General features: G+C 32.3%; 1 protein-coding gene across 1 annotated transcript in view; it reads left to right on the plus strand.

Moving 5' to 3' along the window:
* Positions 1-2,173: 2,173 nt before the first annotated feature.
* The window catches only part of LOC139511325 (uncharacterized), a 30,704-nt gene continuing 5,918 nt past the window's right edge, over positions 2,174-26,959 (plus strand). The window contains exons 1-18 of the mRNA XM_071297966.1: positions 2,174-2,254; positions 6,183-6,245; positions 6,670-6,754; positions 7,469-7,533; positions 8,421-8,501; positions 10,044-10,137; positions 10,922-10,960; positions 11,278-11,418; positions 12,518-12,652; positions 13,713-13,768; positions 14,575-14,634; positions 16,422-16,503; positions 17,275-17,364; positions 19,461-19,498; positions 20,064-20,123; positions 21,387-21,468; positions 24,495-24,701; positions 25,625-25,662. Coding sequence (XP_071154067.1) covers positions 6,192-6,245; positions 6,670-6,754; positions 7,469-7,533; positions 8,421-8,501; positions 10,044-10,137; positions 10,922-10,960; positions 11,278-11,418; positions 12,518-12,652; positions 13,713-13,768; positions 14,575-14,634; positions 16,422-16,503; positions 17,275-17,364; positions 19,461-19,498; positions 20,064-20,123; positions 21,387-21,468; positions 24,495-24,701; positions 25,625-25,662 — 1,407 coding nt within the window. The 5' untranslated portion in view covers positions 2,174-2,254; positions 6,183-6,191. The remainder of the gene's footprint in view (positions 2,255-6,182; positions 6,246-6,669; positions 6,755-7,468; positions 7,534-8,420; positions 8,502-10,043; positions 10,138-10,921; positions 10,961-11,277; positions 11,419-12,517; positions 12,653-13,712; positions 13,769-14,574; positions 14,635-16,421; positions 16,504-17,274; positions 17,365-19,460; positions 19,499-20,063; positions 20,124-21,386; positions 21,469-24,494; positions 24,702-25,624; positions 25,663-26,959) is intronic.

The raw sequence follows: 26,959 nt of genomic DNA on the forward strand, positions 1-26,959 counted from the left end.
ATCAATGATAGGTGTAATAAAAATGTCATTGTCCAAATTTAAAAAAAAAATAACGTGAAGTTTTGATAATTTATCGCTCCAATACAGAGACATTCTCACATATGAGATATAGAACTTTAATGTAAACTCTCAAAGAATAAAGCCAGATTTAACATATTCGTTTGTAAGATTTTGAAAATCTTATTGAGTCACACTGCATAGGTTGATTGATTGTTGGTTGCTTAACGTCCAGTGGCAAATATTTCATGCATGTTCAGGACGATACACACTGAATAAGAAATCATGATGTGACCTATATGTGTTTATATTTGTCTTCGTGTCAGTTCTTAACTTTTTTTTTAATTCATGTACACCTTTTACTCTATCAAATTATCAACTAATATAAGAATAACGTTCACGTTACTCACAAAAGGGGTGGGTGAGGAGGGTAAATAATTATATCCTGATAATCTGTTAAAACAATGTATTGCTTTGCTAAATACAATCTTTCTAAATTTTTCATTCGATTCAATTAAAATTGTTGAAAAAATAACCACTTTTCCGCGATACAAATGTCATTACAAGAAGAAAAAAAACATAGCCCCCCTCTCTTTTCCATAAATTATTTTGGTACAATAAATTACTTACAATGTGTTTTGTATTTGTCATACATCGTTATCGAAAGGTATCAACTTATTTGTGTCTTTCTTCATGCAGTTACAGTAATACTTTTATTGTATATGGATGGTCATTTTAAAGGTTTATATCTAGATTAATAAGTCAGTTTTATTTCATATTCTAAATGAGCTGTAGGGCGTATTAAAACCTGAAAGAATTAGAAAGGAATATCCCACTTTATTGTGGTCGGTAAAATAGGATGCTAAATTTTGCAAATCTTTATAAAAAAAAATGATATTTTTTGACGTTATATAAGTCAGATAATGCATATTTTAAGGTTTTTCTTGTCGTAGAACACACCTCGGGGTGTCAAGTTTGCACAATTCTAACACCCCTCGGTGTGTTCTACGACAAGAAAAACCTTAAAATATGCATTATCGCTATTTTGTGCATTTTTCTTTTGATCTTATTTTGTGATAATTTTCATATCATGCTTCTCGCTTGAGATGAAAAAATTATCGATAGAAACTAAGGAGGCCACGTGGCGTTGCTAACGAAATTGACATGAAATTGACGTCATAGGTAAAAAAGCGATAAACAGATTATCATTTGTCATCTCAACTCGATTGCTTTTCTCACTTTCACTGTACCAGCTCAAGCGAGAAAATCAATCTCGTTGAGATGATCAACGATAATCTATAATTATCTATAACATATGTATCATAGAAATACAAAAAGAAAACCATATAGACAAAGGACATTACCAACAATTAAAGACAATAATACAAAACACTCATAGAACAAAAAGAAAAAGACTGGATGCGTGAGTACAGAGTCACGCCAAATAGATAAAAACAGTAAAAGTGATATTTACAAAGAAAACACAAAAGAATACTTTAACACATTGCACTGATGAGTCTTTTGTAGTTGAAGCGAGCATCTGGCGTAAACATTTTAATATTGGTTTCAATGATATGTAAATAGTTGTCTGAATTGTAATTTAATCTTTGTCGATTTTGATAATTTGACTATTGTGGATATGTTTGTCACGTGATGTATGCCTATTATTAAAAGCCTAACCTGTTGATGTACTCGGACTTGCTCGGACTTACTCGGAGTTCATGCAATTCCAAGAACTTTCGTTTGTTTTCTTGATTCCTCTCTTCTTGATCGAAAAAAATACGAGATTTGAATATTCGAAAACTGCTGTCGCTTTAATTTATAGGATCGACTGTTAATGATAAACGGAGAAAATGAAATATGTAACATTTGGTTTTATTGTTTTATTAGATCAGAGTAGGCCAATAAAAATGGTGAATTAGATCCCATATAGATTTTAGAACACGGACATGGGACATAGGTGGTACACTGAATATCGCTAGTAAACATGCACATTCTTGCTGTAATGGCGTACCGAGTCTCTTTGGATATACTTCGATTGATAAATTTATATTATCGTTTGGGATCCTCATAGGAGTAGCCGTTTAAAGATTTTTCCTGTTTTGTTTCGTTGTATCACGCGTTAATTTTCATTTTCATGCAATGACTATAAATAACATAGAAAACAATATATACTTTATGAATTTTGAACAGATCGCTTTTACAATTTATAGCTCTTCATCATCCAAATCTCCACTGTGGAAGCCATTCATGTGACGTAAGCCATATTTATTTTCTTATTTTCTTATTTTGTTTTTGTTTTGATAATATTATGTAACATCATTATTCAGTGGTTTTGGGGTAACACAATAACAACGACTAAAACAGTAAACAAAATTGTAGTCTGGATTCTTCTCCCACAAACTAATCAACAAATATTTTCGCAAATAAAGACCTCTGTTAACCCTGTAATGTAGTTTAGCTATGTTCCAAAACCTACCTCATTCAAACCACCTGATATATTTCACTGACACTAACTCTTGGATATTTTATTCATCATTGAAAGCATAATAAAAGAAGAAATCTGGGTTGATTACACATGAGACATTTATCAACCAAACTGACGACCTTGCAGGTGCCATATGTATTTTATGAGGAGTAATGTAATCATCAATTTCAAGCAATAACATTTTTATATTTTATATCATAAATATGTTTTATATTTTTATATTTTTTGATATAGCAAAACTGTTTGAAACATAGTGTTGTCTATACTAACGATTGTTAGCATGTGTATATGATGTGACAAACAGTTCTTGTTTTGTCTTATTCTTTGTTTGGAATACGTATCTTCAGTAAAAGACAAAGGACCAAAGACATTCAATGGACAATTTCGAACAACTTATGTGCGTTTAATAAACAGAAAAGCCTTGTAAAAATGATATTTAATGTCAACTCTGATATGCTGACTACTTGAATAATAATTCTCTTGAGCGCAGGTATAAAGCTTCCACTAGCAATGTCATCGTCACTGTTGCTTTGCATCTCATCAAATACTAGGCTTAAGTTGCATGTATTTACAAGCTCTTCGTCTACAAAAGACTTAGTATTTGAATAAAATAGTTGGAAGGCAAACACGAAGAAAAAGAGCATTAAAACCAAAAGTCCGAGAAGCTGTGTAATATATTGTTTAAGAAGGTTTGAAGGTAATGCCATGTTGGTGAAAAAAATAAAGCAAGATCTGCTTACCCTTCCTGAGCACTAGAAATCAACCCCATTTTTTGATGGTGTGTGTTCGTAGTTTATGGGGTTTGTGTAACGTTGTTTGTCTGGTTGTCTTTTTTATCCACAGAGTTCATTTTCAACTGATTAGATAATACCTCTAGTATATTTTGCCTGTCTTTAACATAAAACGCATATATCAATGACATTTCATATGTAACCGGTCTGAAGAAAGCATTGAGAACGAAATCTCCCCCATGCTCTGTTATCGAGCAAGTGAGTTACAAAACTCAGTAAAGAACATTCTCTCAATAAAATTTATTTTATGCAACTGTATTAAAAGAGGTATAGAAAGCTATAAAACCAGGTTAATCCACTATGTTCTACATAAGAACATTCATGTCACAACTAAGGTATATGACTTTTGTTATCCATTCTTTTGATGTGTTCAAGCTTTTGATTTTGCCATTTTCTTTAAGACTTTCCGTTTAGCATTTTAGTTAGAGTTTAGAATTATTGTTATTTTACATTTGGGTACGAAGCAGTCTTTTCTACATTGGCTAGAGGTATAGGGGGAGGGTTGAGATCTCACAAACATGTTTAACCCCGCCGCATTTTTGCGCCTGTCCCAAGTAGGGAGCCTCTGGCCTTTGTTAGTCTAGTATTATTTTAATTTTAGTTTCTTGTGTACAATTTGGAAATTAGTATGGCGTTCATTATCACTGAACTAGTATATGTTTGTTTAGGGGCCAGTTGAAGGACGCCTCCGGGTGCGGGAATTTCTCGCTACATTGAAGACCTGTTGGTGACTTTCTGCTGTTGTTTTTTTCTATGGTCGGGTTGTTGTCTCTTTGGCACATTCCCCATTTCCATTCTCAATTTTATTGATTTGTTTAAGAGTTTCACTCCATAACAACTAAGCATAAAACTGTTCTGTTTTAAACAAGTGTGACATGTTGATAAGACAATTGTTTGCCAAGGACCATAGAACGACGATGAAAACATCTACCAGCCACTATATATTCCGTCACAATGACCCAAACTCATACCATTACATAAACAATACAAAGTTAGAACTAATGCCTTAGTTCATCGTGACATTGTCGAATAAATTATCTGTATTAGATGTCAATATACACACAGTTAAAACCGGAAATATTATAGTTGCTAGCATGTTTGAAATTGTTTCACGATAACACAGTACAAGGATATGGAATTAAGAACTTTTGTGATTACTCAATATGCGTGTCACGGAATATTGATTACTCATTTTGAATCTGCAATTGCATGCATGTAGATATAGGATTTAGCTTGATCAAAAGAGTCATTTTATAACAACGGCTTTTACCCTAATTTTGAAATGAAAGTTAAAATGACACATTCTACTAAAAAGAGAAGGTATTACTAGAACATCACATTTTATAACTTAAAGTTAACATAGAATGTGTAAATTGAATATGAATTAGTTTCTCCTTACTCTTTGCAACGTAATGATATGACATATCATATCAGGACGGCTGCAGTGCAGGCGATTTGGTGTCACGATATCACAGTAGCATGGGTTCGAATCCCGGCGAGAGAAGAACCAAAAATTTGCGAAAGCAAATTTACAGATCTAACATTGTTGAGTTGATGTTTAGACGAGTTGTATATATATATATATCAACCCAACAATGTTAGATCTGTAAATTTGCTTTCGCAAATTTTTGGTTCTTCCCTCGCCGGGATTCGAACCCATGCTACTGTGATATCGTGACACCAAATCGCCTGCACTGCAGTCGTCCCGCTAGACCACACGACCACCTGAGCTCTATATATTGCGTATAATAAATAAAAACAGATGTTAGGAAAAACGTCAATACTGTGAAAGCTGCAGAATAATCCATTCTCAAGGTATTGTCATATGTTAACTTCTGGATGTTTCTATGTCTTGATAATAATTTTCAATGTCCTTTTGGTGTCTTCATAACATATGAATACTGCGATCGGATTTCATACAATTATACAAGTATAAGAGTATCAAATGCGAAATTGACAACATATGATAAGACAATACGATGTCACTGCTGGTGGAGTTTTTAGCCCCAAGAGTATCACCAGCCCAGTAGTCTGTGCTTACATGCATTAGCATTTATATGTTCATAAATATCAATTTCTAAATTCTGTTTACAAAACTTTGAGTTTTTAAATACTAAGGCTTTTTTTGCTTAAGGAATAGATTACTTAGTTGTTCTTGCCGAAACTTTTAGTTATTTTTGATCCTCAATACTCTTCCACTTCATACTATTATTTGGTCTTTTTAACTTTTATTTGAGCGACATTGATAAGTCGTAAGGTGAAAATACCAAATTTTAATCCTGGTATCTATGATATGTTTATTTACGACAACTGCCATTGCATTCTTAATTTGGTAAAGGATTGTGATCGAAATCGAATGAAATCAATCTGATACTGTGATCATGTTTTGATCAGAGTGTGAAACCGAAAGTTTGGAACATATAAGTTGTTATCATTCCTTTGATGTGTTTGAGCTTTTGATTTTGCCATTTGTTTAGAGATATTCTGTTTTATTATATTTTTTATTTTGCTTTTTTAGACATTTTAGCAGGTGTCGACATTGTTCGTTCATATTACCCCAGTGTTGTTTCTTTATAGTTGCAATGAACGAACCCTAATTATTTTTATGAAATTGTATTGAGTAATAGTAAGAGTAAACTGAAAGGCGCCTCAGAAGCACCAAATCTATAAATATTTTATTGGGGGGGAATCCCCTTCACAGAATCGATTAGAACTTTCAGATGTCAGCTATACAAATACATATCTTCATGCCATTATGTTATCATAATCGAAGAACCCCATTTCATAAAAATAGATAATCCCCACATGTATCACTCTTGAACATTGATGGGGATTAGGTTTGAAACAGCATTATTCTACAATTCTATATAGTTTTACGTATACATGTACTTATTTTTGATTTACAGGATTATTGTATGATATCCGATCGTGGAAGAACGCTTCGCTGTGGTAGAACTAGCGACATACATGTAAGTTAAAACAAATGATAAAGATATTTATAATTCAACCAAAAAAAACCAAGATTGAAAATAAAAAATAAACATACATACATTGTATATCATAGATTGGACGACCAAATTTCTATATACCATTCATATTATGTTTGAGTTGTATGAGAAAAAAAAAGCCAAAAAAACATTAACATGAAAGATTTTAATACAAACAGTAAAACAGCAAGTTATATAAATTTCATTCGTCCGAAACGCTTTATTTCTGGGTTTACCTTCATGATGAACGATCAAAGCACAATATTCAATTAAATGTCAATGTTTCGTTTAAAAAAGGCATTTCTTAGAACTATGGTTATGGTATAAAAGAAGTAGAAAGAGACGTTTAAGCTTACTCTATTATGCTGTATTTTGGTGACATTAAACTTAATGTTTTTCATTATAGAAATCTAGCTGTTCTCCTTCGCATGATGTTAATACAGTCTGTAAATGCACTACACAGCAATGTATTGATAGTTATCTTTCCATAGGTGAATTATACTGCTAATTATCAAGTCATAGTATTCATACAAACATTTTCATATTTCACATCATAATTCGACGACAAGGATGTATATTCTGAACGAGAACTAAAACCTGGTATTTTTGATGATATTTTACAGTCATTGTTTCGAAGTCAATGCTGATTGAGATTTCATCCTCGGTGTTATTAGTAGTCTATCACTCTTCCGTTTAATAAGACACATACGATTTCATTAACACCTTATCTGAAATAAATGCATATTTACATCAAAATGCCTTATCATACCTTTTGTATCCTGAAAATGTGGCACAGTTTGATTTTAAAATTAGGAAACAGGATATTTTTTTTTATTTCAAAATAAAATATTAGGGGCACGTCAGTTATGTACCCTAACAGATTTTAGATTGTTAGATGACATGTAATTTACAGCACCAGTGTAGTAACTTTTAACAGAAACAAGCTATGTCATACCTTAAATATTACAAGTCAAAATGTATAAAAGTACACACAGCATTGGCTTATACCGAACAGCAAACTATAAAGGGCCTAAAATTACTAAACAAGTAGAAAACTATTCAAACTGGAAAACCAGCGATCTTAACTACTTATACAGCCTACATATATAACTTGACAGCTGAAAGATTACTTAATTTATACTCAAGACCATATACTATTATTCCTTTGATTTCCATTAATTTCTTGAACAAATTATATCTTTTAGTAACGGAACATCAGGACAGTCATGTCACATGCGGAAATCATACCTGTCATGTTCATAGGGACGCTGTGAGTAACTGTTTATATTTACGAATACAATAATTAAGCTAAATGTAGAGGCATTCTTAGTGTTATTTGTGGCACGGTAGTATTTGCATTCCGGAATATAGGTTGATTTTTTGTGTACCATGCTTATGTAAATGTATCTGAACAGTGTGATTGGACCAAAGTTACTTCACCTACAGGTGAAAAGAATTTTTTTAGAAATTTATTTGATTTTTTTTATCACTGCATGATAAGACACTAAATCACTAGTGGCCTTAGTTTATCAAAGATAATAAAAACAGTAAGCTGTCTAAATATTATAATGAAGGAACTTCAGTGAACTGTGTATGTATAATTTTTGGCAGTGTTAGAAAGTGGTGAAAATAAAAGCTATCATTATCTCCACTGACCAGGAAATACTACCATGCTACCTATACAACCTTGTATTTGAGATTAACACATTTGTGAATGGATTCAATATATAGTTAACTCTAAAAAGATGTTAGATAAATAACTTTAGACCATAACAAGCTGGGCATAATTCGTAACATACCCTTCCATATAGGACAAGATGTTCTAGCGGCTATGTAACAAGTGTTTATCCTTCTGTCATTCTTTTTATATAAATTCTATTGTGTCAATTACCAATGTAAACAAATGTCTTAATGTAAATACACTGTCATTTTATAATGTTACTGATTACTAAACATAGAGCAAAGAAAGGCCATTGTTGACTTTATATGATGAAAATATATGACTTTATTCTAAACATCTAAAAAGTAAATTACTAAACAACAGTTACATTAAATATTCTATTCAATTAAAATATTTTTAAGAAAACTAGAATTCATTGTTTTTGGCAAGTCTCCAAGACTAGTGAGACTATAGATCTAAATTGGATTTGATTTTAGGTATGTGTATTGACAAATGATGGTCACACACATAATTACCATGGACATGTGTCTAGTATTAACCTTAACTGCCAAGCAGAGGTGAGATATGCGTGCGCTTCTTCTTAAACATCGCCAATAAAGCATGTAAAAGGAAGTATATACTGTAAGGAAACCCCAGGGTATCTGAATGAGTCATTTACGCACCAGTTCAAACTAGCTTAATATTAAATCATCTGCTTTCAATGTGGACGAACTTATATTCATGGTTTCTTATGATTATCACTGGAAAAAAACTGTTCCTCGAAATACTCATTTATAATCAAATTGACAATAGAAATGGGGAAATGTCAAAGAGACAACAAATCGACTAAATGAAGGCTGTACCTTGACATATAATGGTTTTGTTTTATAAATTGTTACTTGGATGAAGAATTGTCTCATTGGCACTCATACCACATCTTCCTATATCTAAAAAGAACAAAGAACAGCCGATCGCGAAGGCCACAAATGGGTCTTCAACGCAGCGAGACAGTTTCGTACCCAGAGGTGGTCAACCCAGCCCCAGACCTGCATTAAAGTGATTGAAAGTTTATGTCTTCATCATATGAAAATCGAAATACAATCCCTCTCGTTAGGGGTTTAGTATCATATTATATCATCATAACATATATGAGAAAAACATAAACCGTACCATGCTAACAACTGGGTTTAGATTAAAGTTTATGTTTGATGCAAAAACCCTATGAGCGAGTCAATATGAGTACCAACATATCCTTAATGACCTGACAACAGTATCATAACTTTATACTTTTCGAATAAGTCTATTTAAAGGTTTTGTAAGCATTTGAGGTGAATGGCGATATTGTTTATGTCCTTGTGACGATGATAAACTTAGATAAATATTTTGACTAGTTTGTGATAATTCACAGTCAAAGGAAATAGCTAATGACGTGATGTATGTACGAAACAATGAACGAAAATCAAATATAATATACATCATCAAACGTTATAACAAACTCTTGACTTGTGACCAGCACATACATAACTTATGGGAGTACACAGATCTGTCCATTAGCTGGGACAGTGGTGTAATGAAACAACATATTAACAAACTATAAAGATCAGCTAAAAAAAGCGCAACTCATCATTTGACCAAAAATCACCCCCCGCCCCCCCCAAAAAAAAAACAAAAACAAACAAAAAACAAAAAACAAAACACACAAACAAAGAACAGAAGGACAGATCTGTGAGTACAGCTAGCTGTTCAAAACCAGCATTTTTATGTAATGGTAACATATCCAAACTTCATAGAAGGTAAATATTGTAATACAATTAGTGATTAATTAAGTGTACATCTAATATATAATATGAATGGGAATTAATTTTAAATTTAAAAAGAAATAAATGTGTTTTCACATGAATACCACATATCTCCTTCTCACAACCTAGAAAATAAAATTTGAATTGAAGGGCCATCCTTGAAGTAGTATCTTCCCTTTTTGTTAGCTGTATCTATCTCAATGATTTTTTCTGGAGGTAAACTAGATTGAAAATGAAATGCATTGTATTAATCAAATGACAGCACAAAAAATTAAAATTATCAATCGTGTAAAATAACAATATATGAACGATATTTTAAAGGGACACCACAGCACGCCGAGATGTTTATCGCCTCCACACTATGGCCAGTCATGTTCCTGTGTCAATCAACCCTGTGTAAAATCTTTCTCAACAGGTATGGTGTACCTCTATTTGTTACATTGTACAATATTACATGATTCAGATTTACGACCATTTGCTAGCACCCATTCAAAGCTAAAAACCCCTTATTTATATCTCAATTGTTTTTCTGAGTACATTTTGTTCATGTTAATATCATTGATAACAGAAATGGAGAATACACTACAAAGAGACAGTAACCCGACAAGAGCAGACAACAACCGAAGGCCACCAACGGGTCTTCAACGCAGCGAGAAAATCCCGCAACCGGAGGTGGTCCTCTGATGGTTCTTAATAAATCGTGTACTAGTTTAGTGAACATGGACGTAACACTAAACGACAAAACATACGAATGAACTAAAATTTAAAAAAAACTTTCAAGACTAACAAAGGCCAGAGGCTCCTGACTTAAGACAACCGCCAAAATGATATAGAGGGTTCTGTCCCCAACTTGGTCAAACTAAATCAAAAGTTAGCAAGCAACGTTTCGAAGACTAGTTGGCTTTGACTCTGAATGATTTGCATGCGCTAGATGACGTGTCTTTTTTTGGTCTGCTGTTACTTTGAACTTACAGTTACAAATTTAGTTCACCTCATCAATGTAGTACAAAACAGGGTTCTTATTCATGTCTCATCAATATGTTGTCGTTTCGAAGTTGATGTCATATTTTAAACATGGCTTTAATCTGCAGTATTATATCTGAACGGCGTTTGAGTGTAACGTAATTACCAGCAAAATAATTGTCATTGAAAATTATACAATGCACCATTTATATTTTAATATTACTCGCATTTTGTAGATTTAATACCAGCAACTACCGTGTCCCCTCGGATCCCATGTATGTAGATATACAAATGATTGAAGATTTAAATTTGAATAAAGACAAGAGTAAAATAATACAAAGAATTTAAAGAATAGAAATAAAGTAACATTTTAATTTATTCTTTGTTTGTCATTAAATTGGTGGATGGATCTTTTAAATACATTCATCTTCTTTTGATAATAAGTTATATAACACATATGGTTCTAATCCATATGCATGTTTTTTCTTTAAACAAATTCATTAAATTTGATTTACTTTAAAATTGAAGAGTTCATTTGCATATCATGAATAAATATGTTTTGAAATGTCAAATATTATTACTGCATTTGCAGCTTCTTGCAGTGATATACCAACGCTTACAATACATAGGTGTGCAGCTTACCAGTCACAGTTACAGATGTGTGAAAGCACTAATGCAGTTGTTCATAGTATTGCAGCGGGTGACTGTAAAACATATTGCTTACTGTGCAGAGGTAAGTTTTTTTTTTAATTTTCACTAATGCACTTACTAGTATATAACTTTCGTATATATAAGAGCCTCGGTGGCAAGTGGTCTTAGTAGTTCAACTACTGTTACCACTAGCCAGTCTACATTGAGGTTATTAGTTCGAACCCCGCCCGTGTGGGTCCACACTTTTCCAGTCTTAATTAACTAGGAGTGTCAGTTTTTCTATCGAAGGTCGGTGGTTTTCTCTTAGATCTCCGGCTTCATCAACCAGTAAAAACTGTCCGAAATAGCTCAATGATTGCGTTAAAACACCAAGAATCAATCATTGGCGTATAATCAAATATCCGTTTAGAAGATTTCTTAATCTTTATATATAAACTTATTTGTACTACCTCCGCTGGCTATTGACATTTGTTTGCGGTTCTAGCAAGACATTTTTCGTGCATCTGTATTTGTGTCGTTTATATGTTAATATTTCACTTCAAAATTTAACTTTTCTACCAAATTCATTTTTAAATCCCTTTTACACTTGTCTGTCTGTATCTCTATGTACCAGAACGTACGTACCAAAATAGGTTTATGTTCTGAAACTTTGTTTTGCTTCATACTCATTTTATGGAACATAATATACAAAATGCTTATAGACACATCAATCAGATTAAAATTGAATGTGGGTTGTGTCACTTATACTGCTAAGTGATTATGTCTCTTTTTAACGTTTTATGCAAACAGGGACATCATCTATGTTCCATTGATACACTCCTTGTTCATTTTGTAAGCTGTAATGATGAAATGACATTATTCGATAGAAATTAGGGAAAACTACTCATGTATAATGTACGACTTCTAAATTATTCTGCTGTAATAACAATTATACTAAACCGGACGTAGAAATTATAATTATAATAATGAGATATACGTGGACAGGTTAGTGTTTATAAAACTATATGAATCCACCAAACACCAAAGTCAACTGCAAAAGAATGTAACAATGTTCTGTATTTCTGTTATATTTGTCATATATGTATATACCTTGTTATTTTGCTAAAGCAATGTTGTTGATAATGTATTAAAGGTTCATTCTTCCATTCAAACAGTAACATAATCTGAACTCTTTTCTATAGCAACAACTACAACAGTACCAACAACAACAACAGCAGCAACAACAGTACCAACAACAACAACAGCAGCAACAACAGTACCAGTCACGACGATCAAGACGACTACTGTTACAACTCAACAAACCACAACATTACCTAGTAAATAATATTAACAAAACAACTAAATAAGTTCAATGAGGCCAGTAAGCTACAGATTTATTCTTACTCATAAAAGGCAGTAGATCATGTTAACAAAACAGCAGTATACAATTGAATGTACACAAAGGTGTATACTGTTTGTATACATGTATGTCGGAAAATACCGTCCTTCTTATAAATCAAAAAAACAAAATTACTAAACATTATATTTAATCAAAAATAAAAATCTTTCAATACATGAATATCTTTCAATGGTAATATATATGTATTTATTAAACAGGTTTAAACAGATTGGTATACATATATATTATTCAAAATGTGGTCATTGTTTTGTAATCATTGAGAAGAAATGGGTTTGAAACAGTTCCGATAGACTACAGCTATCTACTACGACTGAAAGACAGTCATCTAAATTTTGGGAGTCACATTAAAAATATGTATAGGTATAAAAGGTTTATGGTCGCTACCAACCAATAATTCAGGACAATATTGTTGTAATACAACATAAGAACAAACTTTAAATCCAGCAAAAAAAAAAAAAAAACGGGACTGTCTAGAAGCGCAAGATCATTTAATGATATTAAACCCAAAATTGAATAACCAATTGATTAAATTACAATTACTTAAATTTTTGTAAGTATCTGATTAAATTAATGATTACAATTGCAAAGTAATCATGATAACATCTGATTACAATAAATAAAAAAAACCATTTTGAATGAGGTTAATGGATAAACATATTTGATATAAATAGAGTATTTTTTAAAGTATTTTATTTGATATATCATAAAATGATAACTTAAAATTTCATCTATTTAATAAATCTCAAAAGATTACTACATACCCTGATATATATAGTTACAATAATACAATTTATTGTAAATTATTCATAATCTGTCTAAGGAAAACACGACTATGTGCGTTACAAAAACATAAGTATCATCAGGGAAAGTCGCATATGATAAAATCCTCCAAAATATATTTCTATATTTTGCATTGTTATTTCAAATAGTGATTATAATTTATCGACTAATAAAGATTATTTTTGTTTATATTTTAGCAACAACGGTTGTGTATCCAGCATGTGTACAAACAAACTGCGCTCATTTATATCTGGTAAGTAGTTTTATTGTTTGCTAGCATGCATACAGATTTTAAAAAGAAAGAAAAGAAATCCTAGGAAAATTCTTAAAAGAAAGTCCATAACCAAATGTCAAAAGCTCAAACATATCAAACGAATAGATAACAGTTGTAATGTTCTTAACTTGGTACAGACATTTTCTTTGATAGAAATGGTGTACAACACCTGGTTATATAGCTGGCTACACCGCTTACTGTATGACAGTCGCATACAATTCTATTATATTGACAACGATTTGTTGAGACGTAAAAGGTAAAAATGTCATTCACTGGGGTACACCAGTCAGCATTGTGTTATAATCTGAATCACTATATAATTAAACAAATAACTAAACAAAGAATAACAAAGAGACATACTGACCGAGCACCTCATCAAAACCAAAAATCAAGAACACAAAATGTACTTCAGCACAACAACTCAATGACGGGATGTACAAGTACCAAGTCATTGCTATCATTTAAGGTGCCTAGCATTCATCTTTTCTCGAAAGTGAATTATTGTTTTTGATAAATTGCACGAATCAAAATATCTTGTCCCAGGCTGTGGCTGAAATATCGTTTTTGTTCGCTTACCAAATGCATTTGGTAGAACAACCGATAAAACAAGAACAATATGACAATATTAAAACTGTTATCATTATTATATTATCAGCATTTTTCAAACATAGAGTATGCATAGTCAACCTTTATATATGCATTTATCAATAGTAGTGGCGATGTGAGATTTAATTTATATTACAGTTCATGACCTTTTGTATATATCATATTTTTCTCCTCCGTAGCGTTATTGTCATCTTTACCAAACTAACAATGTAATCGAAGGCAGGTGCATGCCGTTCCAAGTAAGCAACAGTAATGTAAAGAAATGTTTCAAAAGAACTCTCGACATAAGTATAAGTGTTCCTTTTATGTAAATTCATTATAAATAAAGTAAAAGGTTGGTCTTTTTTCCCCTTTAGTTTGGTTTCCGAGTGTTAAAATTATTTGACTTCATGCACCAGATTCTTGTCTAGTGACTATTCCATGAAACATAATCAAGGAACGTCATAACCCATCATTTGGCATTGTAATTACATCGATTGTATACTTATAAAGGATTTAGTCCAGGAGAATGTGGTGCGATAGTAAGCTGCAATTTTCATTGAACTAGCTTTTGCAGAAACTGCTAGATCTTTTACAATTGTCATTTTTTGTTTTGTTTTTATGTCAATTAGGTTTGTTAGTACTGATTTATCGAGTGAAATCATTTGCAACTGTTTTTGCAGTTTTTGAGGTTGTTGTGCTGCTATGCCTCTGTTCAGTTTACAAGAGGTTTATAACTTATCATGTAGATCAGTATCAGTTTAATTACAGTGGGAGAAATCTGTTTGAGTCGGTCTTTCTATAAACCAACAATTGATGAACTGCTGAAGAGCATCGCCAATACACATTGTCCTACAAACAAATAACAAGGAGTCTGTTTCTCGGTGGCTGTCATTGATTGCTGTTATTCATTTCTGTTGTTTTTTAATTGCTTTGTTTGATAGGTCTCAAATTTTTTCATGGTGCGACTTTTTATAACTTACTTTAAGCCTTTCCATGATATATAGTTGATTAAATCTTCAACATTGACAAACATTGAGAATGGAAATGGAGAATATTTTCAAGAAAAAAACAATCTGACCAAAGAGCAGACAAACAGCAGAAGACAACCACAATGGGTCTTCAACGAGGGGGAGAAAGTCCTGCACCCGGGAGTGGTCCTCAGCAGGTCCCCAAATAAAAGTGTGGACTTATTCTTGAAAAGTGATGTCACAATAAACTCCAAAACATAAAAATGAACTAAAATTCAAATAAAAAAACAAGACTAACAAAGGTCAGAGACTCCTGACTTTAGACAGGCGCAAAATTGCCATGGGATCATTTATTAAAAGATTTAAAAAATGCAGCGGGGTTGATTGATCAGAATATTTGTCACATGCATTCATACTACATCTACTCATTCAAATTAAACATATTCTACGATGTAAAATGTTGATATATTTTTTGGCAAGACCGATAACCAGAAGTCTTTTAATTAATTCGCGAGTGTTTGAATCTAAACGTCACGTGTCGTAGTCAATGGAATTACCACATCGTTATAGGTTGAATAGCAATAAACAGATTATCAATGTTCATCTTAACTTGATTGTTTTTCATACATTTGAAGTACCGGATCAGCAGGAAAAAAATCTCATTGAGATAACCAAATATAATCTCTAAGTATCTGCCGTTATCGATCCTGCAAGATCATTCTTCAAAAATTTAATAAAGAAAATATGAGAAACGAACTTTTAGATAAGATACAGCAATAGACACAAAAGAAACGCATCTAATAAATTAAAAAAAAAAAACCCTCATTAACTAACAAGTACATTGTTTTTCCCTTTCAAGTCATTTGGTCTCAGATGGAGGGTTGGTTCAATTGAAAACTTTTTCACACACACTTTTTCCATAATCAATAACTTGCTTGTTTAAACGATGTACACAGTATAGCTACTTTCACAGTTCATGCGAATCGTTATAGTTTGTGTAATGTGAAATATTTGGCTGTAATTTAACAATATTTTGAAAAGGGTGAACATGAATAATCAATATAAATTTAACATAGGTTGGAGCTGTATGTAGTAATTACACAGAAATACAAGACAATGGATGCACATGTGAAACAACAGAATGTGCTATAAACATACGTAAGTACAATTGTTATCAACATACCAGTTTACATCAATTATATCTTTACGTTTAGTGTGTAGGCAGGCATATACCCAGAAATTGAAAAAAAATAAATAGAACTATTTGTTAGAGAAGGCAAAAATGGCAAATTGGTATATTTGAATTTATCACTTCTGTTTCCGTGGGCTTTAAAAATTTAATAAAGGTGCATGATTTAGGAATTTGATTCAGTGTTTTGATTTAAATTAAAGTATGGAGCTTCGAGATATTTGTGAAAAAACGTTTTGAATTATAGATTTTCTTATAAAGCAGTCGATTGTGGTAAAATTGAAATAAACAAAAACAATATAAAAAACTACGTAAAACAACAACAAAATAAAACAAAACAAAACAAAACAAACAAAACAAATAAAACAAACAAAGCAAACAAAGCAAAACAAAACAAAAAGATTCTACAATGATACATAAAAAAGATATTGTAGGTGCCATCAGAATAAGAATTAACACACTACAAATTATTAAGAGGGTAAACACAAAAAATGAAAACATAAAATGAACATGTTTTTGATACACCGCATTCATATGATAATATTGCATATATTATATAGTCATTGCTTAATAACCAATCAAATGTTTGAGATCATAAAACACAATATCAATTACATAAAACAATCAAACGTTGCAACTTTTAAGTCTTTTTGTATCTTTAAATATTTCTGATAAAGCAATTTCACGTGATATTTTGTTACAAATTATATTATTGACATTCCAATATTTCATGTATGAAGTGGCAGAGTATTCTCATCACATGGGTCCAATTTCAACAACAATGCTTCCTCCAGATACAACTATGAAGAGCATCTCAACGACTGTTGATGGTTTGTATATTACAGTTAAATGCAATACAGCCCAGTACATGTTTCTATTCATCGCAACAATAATGATATAACATAATGGTAAACAAATCATAAAAAAAGAAATTGGAATAAATAGGTTTGGAATTATTTCAAAACCGAAGATCGATAACAAATTATCGAAGTTGATTGTTCATAAAAATATAAGTCTAAGAGAGAGACAAAAAGGGAAGAACAAAAATACGACGAGGAGACTAAGAATACCCTACAAAACAATAATGTTTGTAAAACCTAAATTTGAATCCCTCAAACACAACAAAGAACTGGGGTGATATCAAGTTCTCATGTCAAGTAAACAGATTCTGTTTTACTTGTGGTTCTTATAATCACTTAAGCAACACGACGGGTGCCACATGTGGAGCAGGATCTGCTTACCCTTCCGGAGCACCTGAGATCACCCCTAGTTTTTGGTGGGGTTCGTGTTGTTTATTCTTTAGTTTTCTATGTTGTGTCGTGTGTACTGTTGTTTTTCTGTTTGTCTTTTTTATTTTTAGCCATGGCGTTGTCAGTTTGTTTTAGATTTATGAGTTTGACTGTCCCTTTGGTATCTTTCGTCCCTCTTTTATTGTTCATGATAGAGTAAAGTTCCGCGATTAGCCTATATCAATCACACGTTGGGAAATGAATACAGAATTGTGTGTGTTGGACAATGCTTGCATACCAATGTTCATCCATGACACTGACATTTCACAATGTTCAACCAGATAATGATGGCGTCGGAAAACATTAAAAGCGTTCACTTCAAGGTTCCCACTATACAAGCATTGATTCAAAATTCTTCTTTGGAAAACACAATGATCATGCTCGAGGAAATCATGACAGAAACAAAAGTACTAGAACATCGTATCAAGTAAGAAATATAAACAACCAAAGCATGCCCTACTTCCACACTGGCATGAAAATTGTATTATTAAAATCTGATGTTACAAAAATTTGATTTTTTTTTCAAAATAAGTCATTTATTTCCTCATTAAAAGCCCTGATTACTTTCTCTGCGTTGGTTAGACATTTTGTCAATTTTTGTTTATAAGCTCTTCATTGTTTTTTAAATAGATTTTGGTTTTCTAACATTTTATTAGCTGACATAAATTGTCATTGATATGGTTATATTTATAAATTTACTGTTTACAAATTTTTGAATTTGTTGAAATACTAAGGCTTTTTTACCTCAGGTATAGATTACCTTAGCTGTATTTGGCAAAACTTTTAGGAATTTTGGTCCTCAATGCTCTTCAACTTTGTACTTTATTTGGCCTTTTTAACTTTTTTGGATTCGAGCGTCACTGATGAGTCTTTTGTAGACGAAACGCGCATCTGGCATATATACCAAATTTAGTCCTGGTATCTATGATGAGTTTATTTACAACCCCTGGGTCGATGCCACTGCTGGTGGAGATTTATTTCCCCGAGGGGGTATCACAAGCCCAGTAGTTAGCACTTTTTGTGCTGACATGAATTGTCATTTATATGGTTATATTTATAAATTTACTGTTTAAAAATTTATAAATTTTTTCCAACACTAAGGTTTTTCTTCCTCAGGCATAGATTACCTTAGCTGTATTTGACGTCTAGGAATTTTGGTCCTCAATGCTCTTCAACTTCGTACTTTATTTGGCCTTTTTAACTTTTTTGGATTCGAGCGTCATTGATGAGTCTTTGTAGACGAAACGCGCGTCTGGCGTGTATACTAAATTTAGTCCTAGTATCTATATATGATGAGTTTATTTGACCTCAAAGCAAGCATCACTAAAAATAGATATTCATTGTCGAAATGCCCTCCTTGTACATAAAAATTAATAACGTTAATGCTGTTTGAAGAAAAACTACAAAATTACTAATGTTGAAATCATGTCAATACCTGGACATTATTTTCAGTAATGGAACCGACCTATTGTAAAATTGAACTCAAACGGTTTTAAGATACAATCAAATCTTTAATTTGACAATTTTGTCTTTTGTAAATTGATTATATATGTAACTGAAGAAGGTTGAAGCATTTTAACTTAAATATGTCTCTAAGTAAGCACCTACACCTGAATTTTCGTTCGTTTCCATTATAGGATATGAATGTTTCGGTCGAATATGTTCTTCCACTAAAGTAAGTATCATTAAATGATCAATACAGTCTTTCGGTTAAGCTTAGAAATGTGGTTGGAGAACCAAACATAATCTGCCAGTCAGTAACTTAGTGTAATAATGGTGTTCCTTAACAAACTATTAACTTGACATTTCTGAACGAACAACATATATTACTAATATCACACGACCAATAAATAAAGAACATTATTTATATTAACCAAATAGGTGTTTTGTAAGAGTAACAATGAAAAATGAGTCCAATTAATGTACTTAACAACAGGATAGCCTTTCTTTGTCAACCCCACTGTTCTTTGTTTTTAGTTCAGACAAATTTCATCAGTTTTTGTGTTTCTTTTGACATCTGCCAATTATTCCAATACCTTTTGTGAATCTTATTTATACCAAAAGTGCTATCTTTATCATCTGTAGTTATATAATGTCATATGAAGCACTTTTATGTCTTTATTAGAAAATTTCAGTCTAGTTTTTTAAGAGTAGTAGAATGACGTCGAAAACTGTTGCTGAAAGGGAACCTTTTTGGAATCAGTTTTGTTATAGAATCGTATTTTCATTCTTATTTTCAGTCATATTGTCACGTGTATGAATATTTAGACCACTTGGATGCAAGATGTATGCCATTCAATGTAAGTTTTAGATTGATTTATTAATAGAAATATATCCCTTTGTTAGTATAGTCTTAAAAGCTTAAAGAGAAACTGAGATCACTGCCAATATTTTGTGGTGCTCGTTTTGCAAAGTCTTTATTTTTTTGTGTCGTGATATGTATACTGTCGTTTCTTTTCGTCCTCATCAGTTTTTGCCATGACGTTGTCAGTTTATTTTCGACTGGAATTTGAATGACCCCGATATATTTTGTCCCTCTATTAGAAGCAATCCAATATATATCTCTTTTAAGGCGTATTTTGCGCAATAATAGTTTTTTTTTTATTAAACAAAGAACAAGAAAATTTAACCTCCTTATATAAATTGTACTGCATATGTTGTTAACAACGATAGTCTCCGCTGTTTCATAATTAAGATAGTGTTCAAACGCAACTTTAAAAATTACAATTGAATTATTTATTTATTGCATTATTCCAAAAATGTCCAAATATCTTATGAAAAAAATCAAATAATTAACGAGTTCAATGATTGTAGGAATATTTCAAAATTTCACACTTGAATTGATTTTTAAAACTTATAAATTGTAAGGTTTAAAAATCAGCAGATGTCGTATATAAACTGCCCTGTTGTTTAATACTTTCAATGGCTTAGTTTTCGAGAACATTTTTATTCAATAAAACAATTGTAAGCATTTTGTGAAATGCATTTAGTGAATACATAAAATGCCCGAATCGTACCCTCATTTTAGAAAATGCCTCACGTTTTTGAGCATTTTACAAACTGCTTTAATTTATAAAACACATATACAGTCAAGTGATTTTATATTTAACAACTCATCAGTTCAATGTATATATATATATAGCTGATCTGTAACAATAACATCTTCATGCCTTATATATCATGTACTGTAGTACGCCGCTAGATTAAAACTGACGAGGAAAGGTAACACACGGCCAGCGAAAGCTCTTTTTTTGAGAGCCCAGGTGGTCCTGTGGTCTAGCGGGACGGCTGCAGTGCAGGCGATTTGATGTCACGATATCACAATAGCATGGGTTCGAATCCCGGCGAGGGAAGAACCAAAAATTTGCGAAAGCAAATTTACAGATCTAACATTGTTGGGTTGATGTTTAGACGAGTTATATATATATATAACTCGTATATATATATATATATATATATATATATATATGATATTTTTCTTGTCGGAATTCATATAATGGGAGGAATGTGTTAGACATGATATCGTCTCTTTTTTTATAATAGTTTTAATATTTTAACTGTAGACATGGAGTGAATGTAAAGTATATACAGACCTTCATGGAAGTGGATGTTCTTGCACTTCCAAGACGTGCGCAGAATCTGTAGGTTAGTTTGAAAAGAATAAGCTAATTTGCAATAAAATAGTTAGTTGTTCTTGGAAAACACAAGTATTGTACGCACTTGTCGTTTACAGAATTTCTTTCAAAAATGTGTAATTTTAACCAATTTATTTTCAATAATTATGAATTTAACATACCTTACTTAACATGGGTTTTCGTGTTGTATTTGTTTATTTTTGTTGTATGTTTCAAAAGAATTGGCTGTATGTGGTGAAATTATCCAGTTTGTACGATATTAGAAGTAAAATTTTAGAGGTGGACGCACGATAGCGTTTGATCATGATTTATATATGTTTCTGTGCTGAGTGATAGGAGGTCATATTTTAGGACCCTTAGTAGATTTTAAACGAAATCACATGCTTTTGAAGCATTTTTGATATTTCAGCGTTGACCTAAAAGCATCATTGTATTTATAAATATGATTAAATATGAAATATGTTATAAAATATGTGCTAAAAATTGCCAGGGTCCGTCTTTCTACATGCTATTTCAAAATGTGACATTATACAGTTTTGTAACATTAGCATACATTGTTCTTTTATGTATATTAATACTCATCGTAAATTGTAGCACTGACTCGAAGTTCGATAAATAACTTAATGATATCACGCGTACGTGTACAGTGAAAGTTTCATTGTTCATTAAAGGTTTTATAAAAAAAATGCATCTAATGTGGTTTGCTGTCACTTTTTGTCCTTCAATTATCCTCAAACTATTTTAAGTTTACTGATCATACAAAAGTGACAAAAGATAGCGAATCCCTGTTTTAAATGCGAATGACCGTTAACAAAACACAACATTGAACGAACTTAACAATAATTTGTTTTTTAATATGCGTATCTTTACTCATGCGATTTCATTTGCGACAGATGGGCGAATTCTGGTTAATCTTTGAAAAAGGAGAGGCGAAAGATATTCCAATGAACAGAAGAACGACATCGACTTAACGACAAAATTAAGTTTAAATTGGAATAATATCCATACTCTGTCTTTACTATTATAAAACGTTTAAACATTTGCATTACACATTTGAAAATGAGGGTCATTTGAAATAAACATTACGACAAAATATATCATTTCGGCTTCACAATTTTGAACCATCCATTTCTATGTAGCAACATTTCAGCAGCGCCTGCATACGAAGTGTATATCTCCCAGATCAAACAATATTCGAGCGGTTGTATTTGCAATCATATTTTTATTGATAGAGAGTTCCTGCTCACATTGGAAATATTTAACCAAGACTTTCAAGTGATGAAAAAGAAGTCACTCCTTCGTTGGTTTTACGGGCGGCAATTCGATTTTGTTGACAGTTATGGTTTTCAAGGCTGATAACAGATATGTTCCTAATGTCGTTATTACAATCTCGTACCATTTTTAGCTCACCTGGCCCGAAGGGCCAAGTGAGCTTTTCCCATCACTTTGCATCCGTCGTCCGTCGTCCGTCGTCGTTGTTAACTTTTACAAAAATCTTCTCCTCTGAAACTACTGGGCCAAATTAAACCAAACTTGGCCACAATCATCATTGGGGTATCTAGTTTAAAAAATGTGTCCAATGACCCGGCCAACCAACCAAGGTGGCCGCCATGGCTAAAAATAGAACATAGGGGTAAAATGCAGTTTTTGACTTATAACTCAAAAACCAAAGCATGTAGAGCAAATCTGACAGAGTAAAATTGTTTATCAGGTCAAGATCTATCTGTCCTGAAATTTTCAGATCATTTGGGCAACCCACTGTTGGGTTGCTGCCCCTGAATTGGTAATTTTAAGGAAATTTTGCCGTTTTTGGTTATTATCTTGAATATTATTATAGATAGAGATAAACTGTAAACAGCAATAATGTTCAGCAAAGTAAGATTTACAAATAAGTCAACATGACCGAAATGGTCAGTAGACCCCTTTAGGAGTTATTGCCCTTTATAGTCAATTTTTAACCATTTTTCGTAAATCTTGATAATCTTTTAGAAAAATCTTCTCCTCTGAAACTACCGGGTCAAATTAAACCAAACTTGGCCATAGTAATCATTGGGGTATCTAGTTTTTAAAATGTGTCCGGTAACTCGGCCAACCAAAAAAGATGGCCACCATGGCTAAAAATAGAACATAGGGGTAAAATGCAGTTTTTGGCTTATAACTCAAAAACCAAATACTATAATAGATTGAGATAAACTGTAAACAGCAATAATGTTCAGCAAAGAAGACCTAAAAATAAGTCAACATGACCAAAATGGTCAATTGACCCCCTAAGGAGTAATTGCCCTTCATAGTCAGTTTTTAACAATTTTCATAAAATTTGTAGATTTTCACAAACATTTTCCACTGAAACTACTGAGCCAAGCTCATTATCGATATAGATAATTGTAAGCAGCAAGAATGTTAAGTAAAGTAAAATCTAAAAACACATCACCATTACCAAAACACAATTTTGTCATGAATCCATCTGTGTCCTTTGTTGACCAAGGTGAGCGACACAGGCTCTTTAGAGTCTCTAGTTCCAAATGTGACCTATCGAATTATACGTCATACCGGATTTGTAATAACATGAACAACACAACAGGTGCCACATGTGTGCTTAACCTTTCAGAGCACTTACAATCACCCCTAGTTTTCGATAGGGTTCGTGTTGCTCAGTCTTCAGTTTGGTATGTTGTGTTTTGTGTACAACTGTTTTATATTTTTCTTTTTCCTTTGAGCCATGGCGATGTCAGTTTATTTTCGACATATATGAGTGTGAATGTCATTTGATTTTGCCATGTGATTAGGGACTTTCCGATTGAATTTTCCTCGGAGTTCAGTATTTTTGTGATTTTACTTTTTCCCTCTGTTGTCTTTCTCCCCTCTTTTACTGACCAGACGATCATTTTGAGAACTGTATTTACAATGATGCACGAGTTTTAGATATTAAAAAATCCAAAACATAATACACACGTTGGAGAGACCGAAAACTAAAATTCTAACCCGCACAAGAATCAGTTATTGACTAGTTGATGAATGTCCTTTCTTTTTTTCTAGTGAAAGACTACGTTAACCATATTTCTATGACAACATCAGGACAAAATAATACAGCAACTACAATCAGTTCTACAAGACTGTCGACAAAATCTTCAACAACTATATCTCCAACAACTATATCTCCAACAACTATATCTCCAACAACTATATCTCCAACAACTATATCTTCAACAACTATATCTCCAACAACTATATCTCCAAAAACAGGTTTATTTTTACTTATTATTTGCCACTGTTTTATAAATACTCAATTAATATACCAGGATAATATGTAAGTACATTAGACGTGTGGTTCGTCAAGATTAGGTCCATGAAATGATCTAGAACATATATAACCTTCCTACGGAATTAAAGATAAAACCTTCAATCTACAAATTTGACAGTGGTGATAATGACACCTTCTGTACCTGATTTCATGTTATCTATCTGGATTTTTTTTTACATCGATTGATGTATGTAATGTTTTCCTTTTATTGTTACATAGATATATTTTGTTGGTTTCTATCCAAGTCTGTAATTTATTCCAAATCAGAGTAAAGAATTGTGTGACAGCATGGATACTGTTATCATAGTTAAGAGTCCCTTAAAAATACATGTAGTCACTAACCGAAAATATTTCTTACTGCGTCACTAAAACTAGAATTGAAGATAACAATATTTTGGTAATCACGGTCCTCGGTCAGTGCAAACACAGTTAATTTCAGTTCAAATAAATGGAGGACAAATATAGCAAAAGAGCATGCTTTTTATATGTATAATGTCTGTACCGAAATGATATCTAGTAGGTAAAACGAGAAAAAAAGAAGGGAATATTCTTATCACATATACATGCTATACTTGATTTTTGATGCGTGCATGATACGTATTGATGTCTAGTATTGTTATGTGGTTGACTATAGACAATAACTCATTGTGCTTAAGCTTGGAAGAATGATACTAACATTTGGTGTGTTTTATCATTTGATATTACCATTCGATAAGGGACTTTCCTTTTTGATTTTTCCTCGGTTTTAAGTATTTTTGTGATTTTACATTTTATATATAAATATCTATATTACAAGTTGTTGAAAATAAACATATGTTCAACTTTTCGATGGAGTGTTATTGTTCGTTTGTCATTTGTTTTATAGGACTTCATTGTTTCAAGACAACATGTGCTGTAAATGAGGTATGCATCCTTGCATTGTAAGAACAGATGCACATGAGTTAAATCAGTTACTGCAGTGGATGTACACTATTTCCAAATCTAATTTGTAATACTGATAAGAAATGTGATATGAGTGCCGATGAGACATCTCTCAATTAAAGTCAAAAAGAGGGACGAAAGATACAAAAGGGACAGTCAAACTCATAAATCTAAAACAAACTGACAACGCCATGGCCAAAAACGAAAAAGACAAACAGAAAAACAATAGTACACATGACACAACACAGAAAACCAAAGAATAAGCAACACGAACCCCACCAAAAACTAGGGGTGATCTCAGGTGCTCCGGAAGGGTAAGCAGATCCTGCTCCACATGTGGCACCCGTCGTGTTGCTTATGTGATTACAAATCCGGTAAATAGTCTAATTCGGTAGGTCACATTCATGGAAGGGAAGGGGATTGTAGTTACGACGTAAGGAACATATCCGATATCATTTGTGAAACATGTATACAAAGTTAACAATTATAGGTCAAAGTACGGCCTTCATCACGGAGCCTTAGCTCACTTCAAATAGTCCGCTATGAAAAATGTTTCTTTTTTATATGCAACTTCTCGTTTCAAAACATAACTATGATGAAATAAATGTACCAAAAATGCTAAAAATTATTTATGATATTAAACGTTCTAAACAATTGAAATTCAACCAATGATGTAACGTGTTTGTCATTTTGGTGTACGCACAATGAGATTACCGATGTTCCTTTAGATTCTGAAAAGACGAATTGAAAACGCTTTATATGTCTGCCAAAGGACATGAACATATGTATGATGTCGACTGATGTATACCCAATAAACAATAACTTCGACCACCAAGTTTATGCAAATAAAGGCAACAGTAGTATACCGCTGTACAAACATAATCGAATTTAATAATGGTCGATTTTCGCAAATGTAGTCTCTCGTATCAGAACGTTTACACGTAGCAGTAGTACAATATTGACAAGCGATTATTATAGGATTAAACACATTTTTATTAGAGGTTATTGATGTGAAAACCGGGGCGATTAACTCACAAACTTTTATGTTGAGTTTGTGAGTAAGAGCCCCGGTTTACACATCAATAACCTCTAGAAAAAATGTGTTTAATCCTTATAATTCTTTAGCCAAACATTTGTGATATTTAATAAAAAAAAAATTTGTTGATGGCTACCATATATATTTACCATCAAAAGCACAATGGCAAGTCGTAAAGGAGTACGCCGCCATCTTGAATTTTTTAAAAACATAAATGTCCGATAATTACAACGGAATCTTAAA

Source organism: Mytilus edulis, chromosome 2, assembly GCF_963676685.1.
Source record: "Mytilus edulis chromosome 2, xbMytEdul2.2, whole genome shotgun sequence".
Lineage (NCBI taxonomy): Eukaryota > Metazoa > Mollusca > Bivalvia > Mytilida > Mytilidae > Mytilus > Mytilus edulis.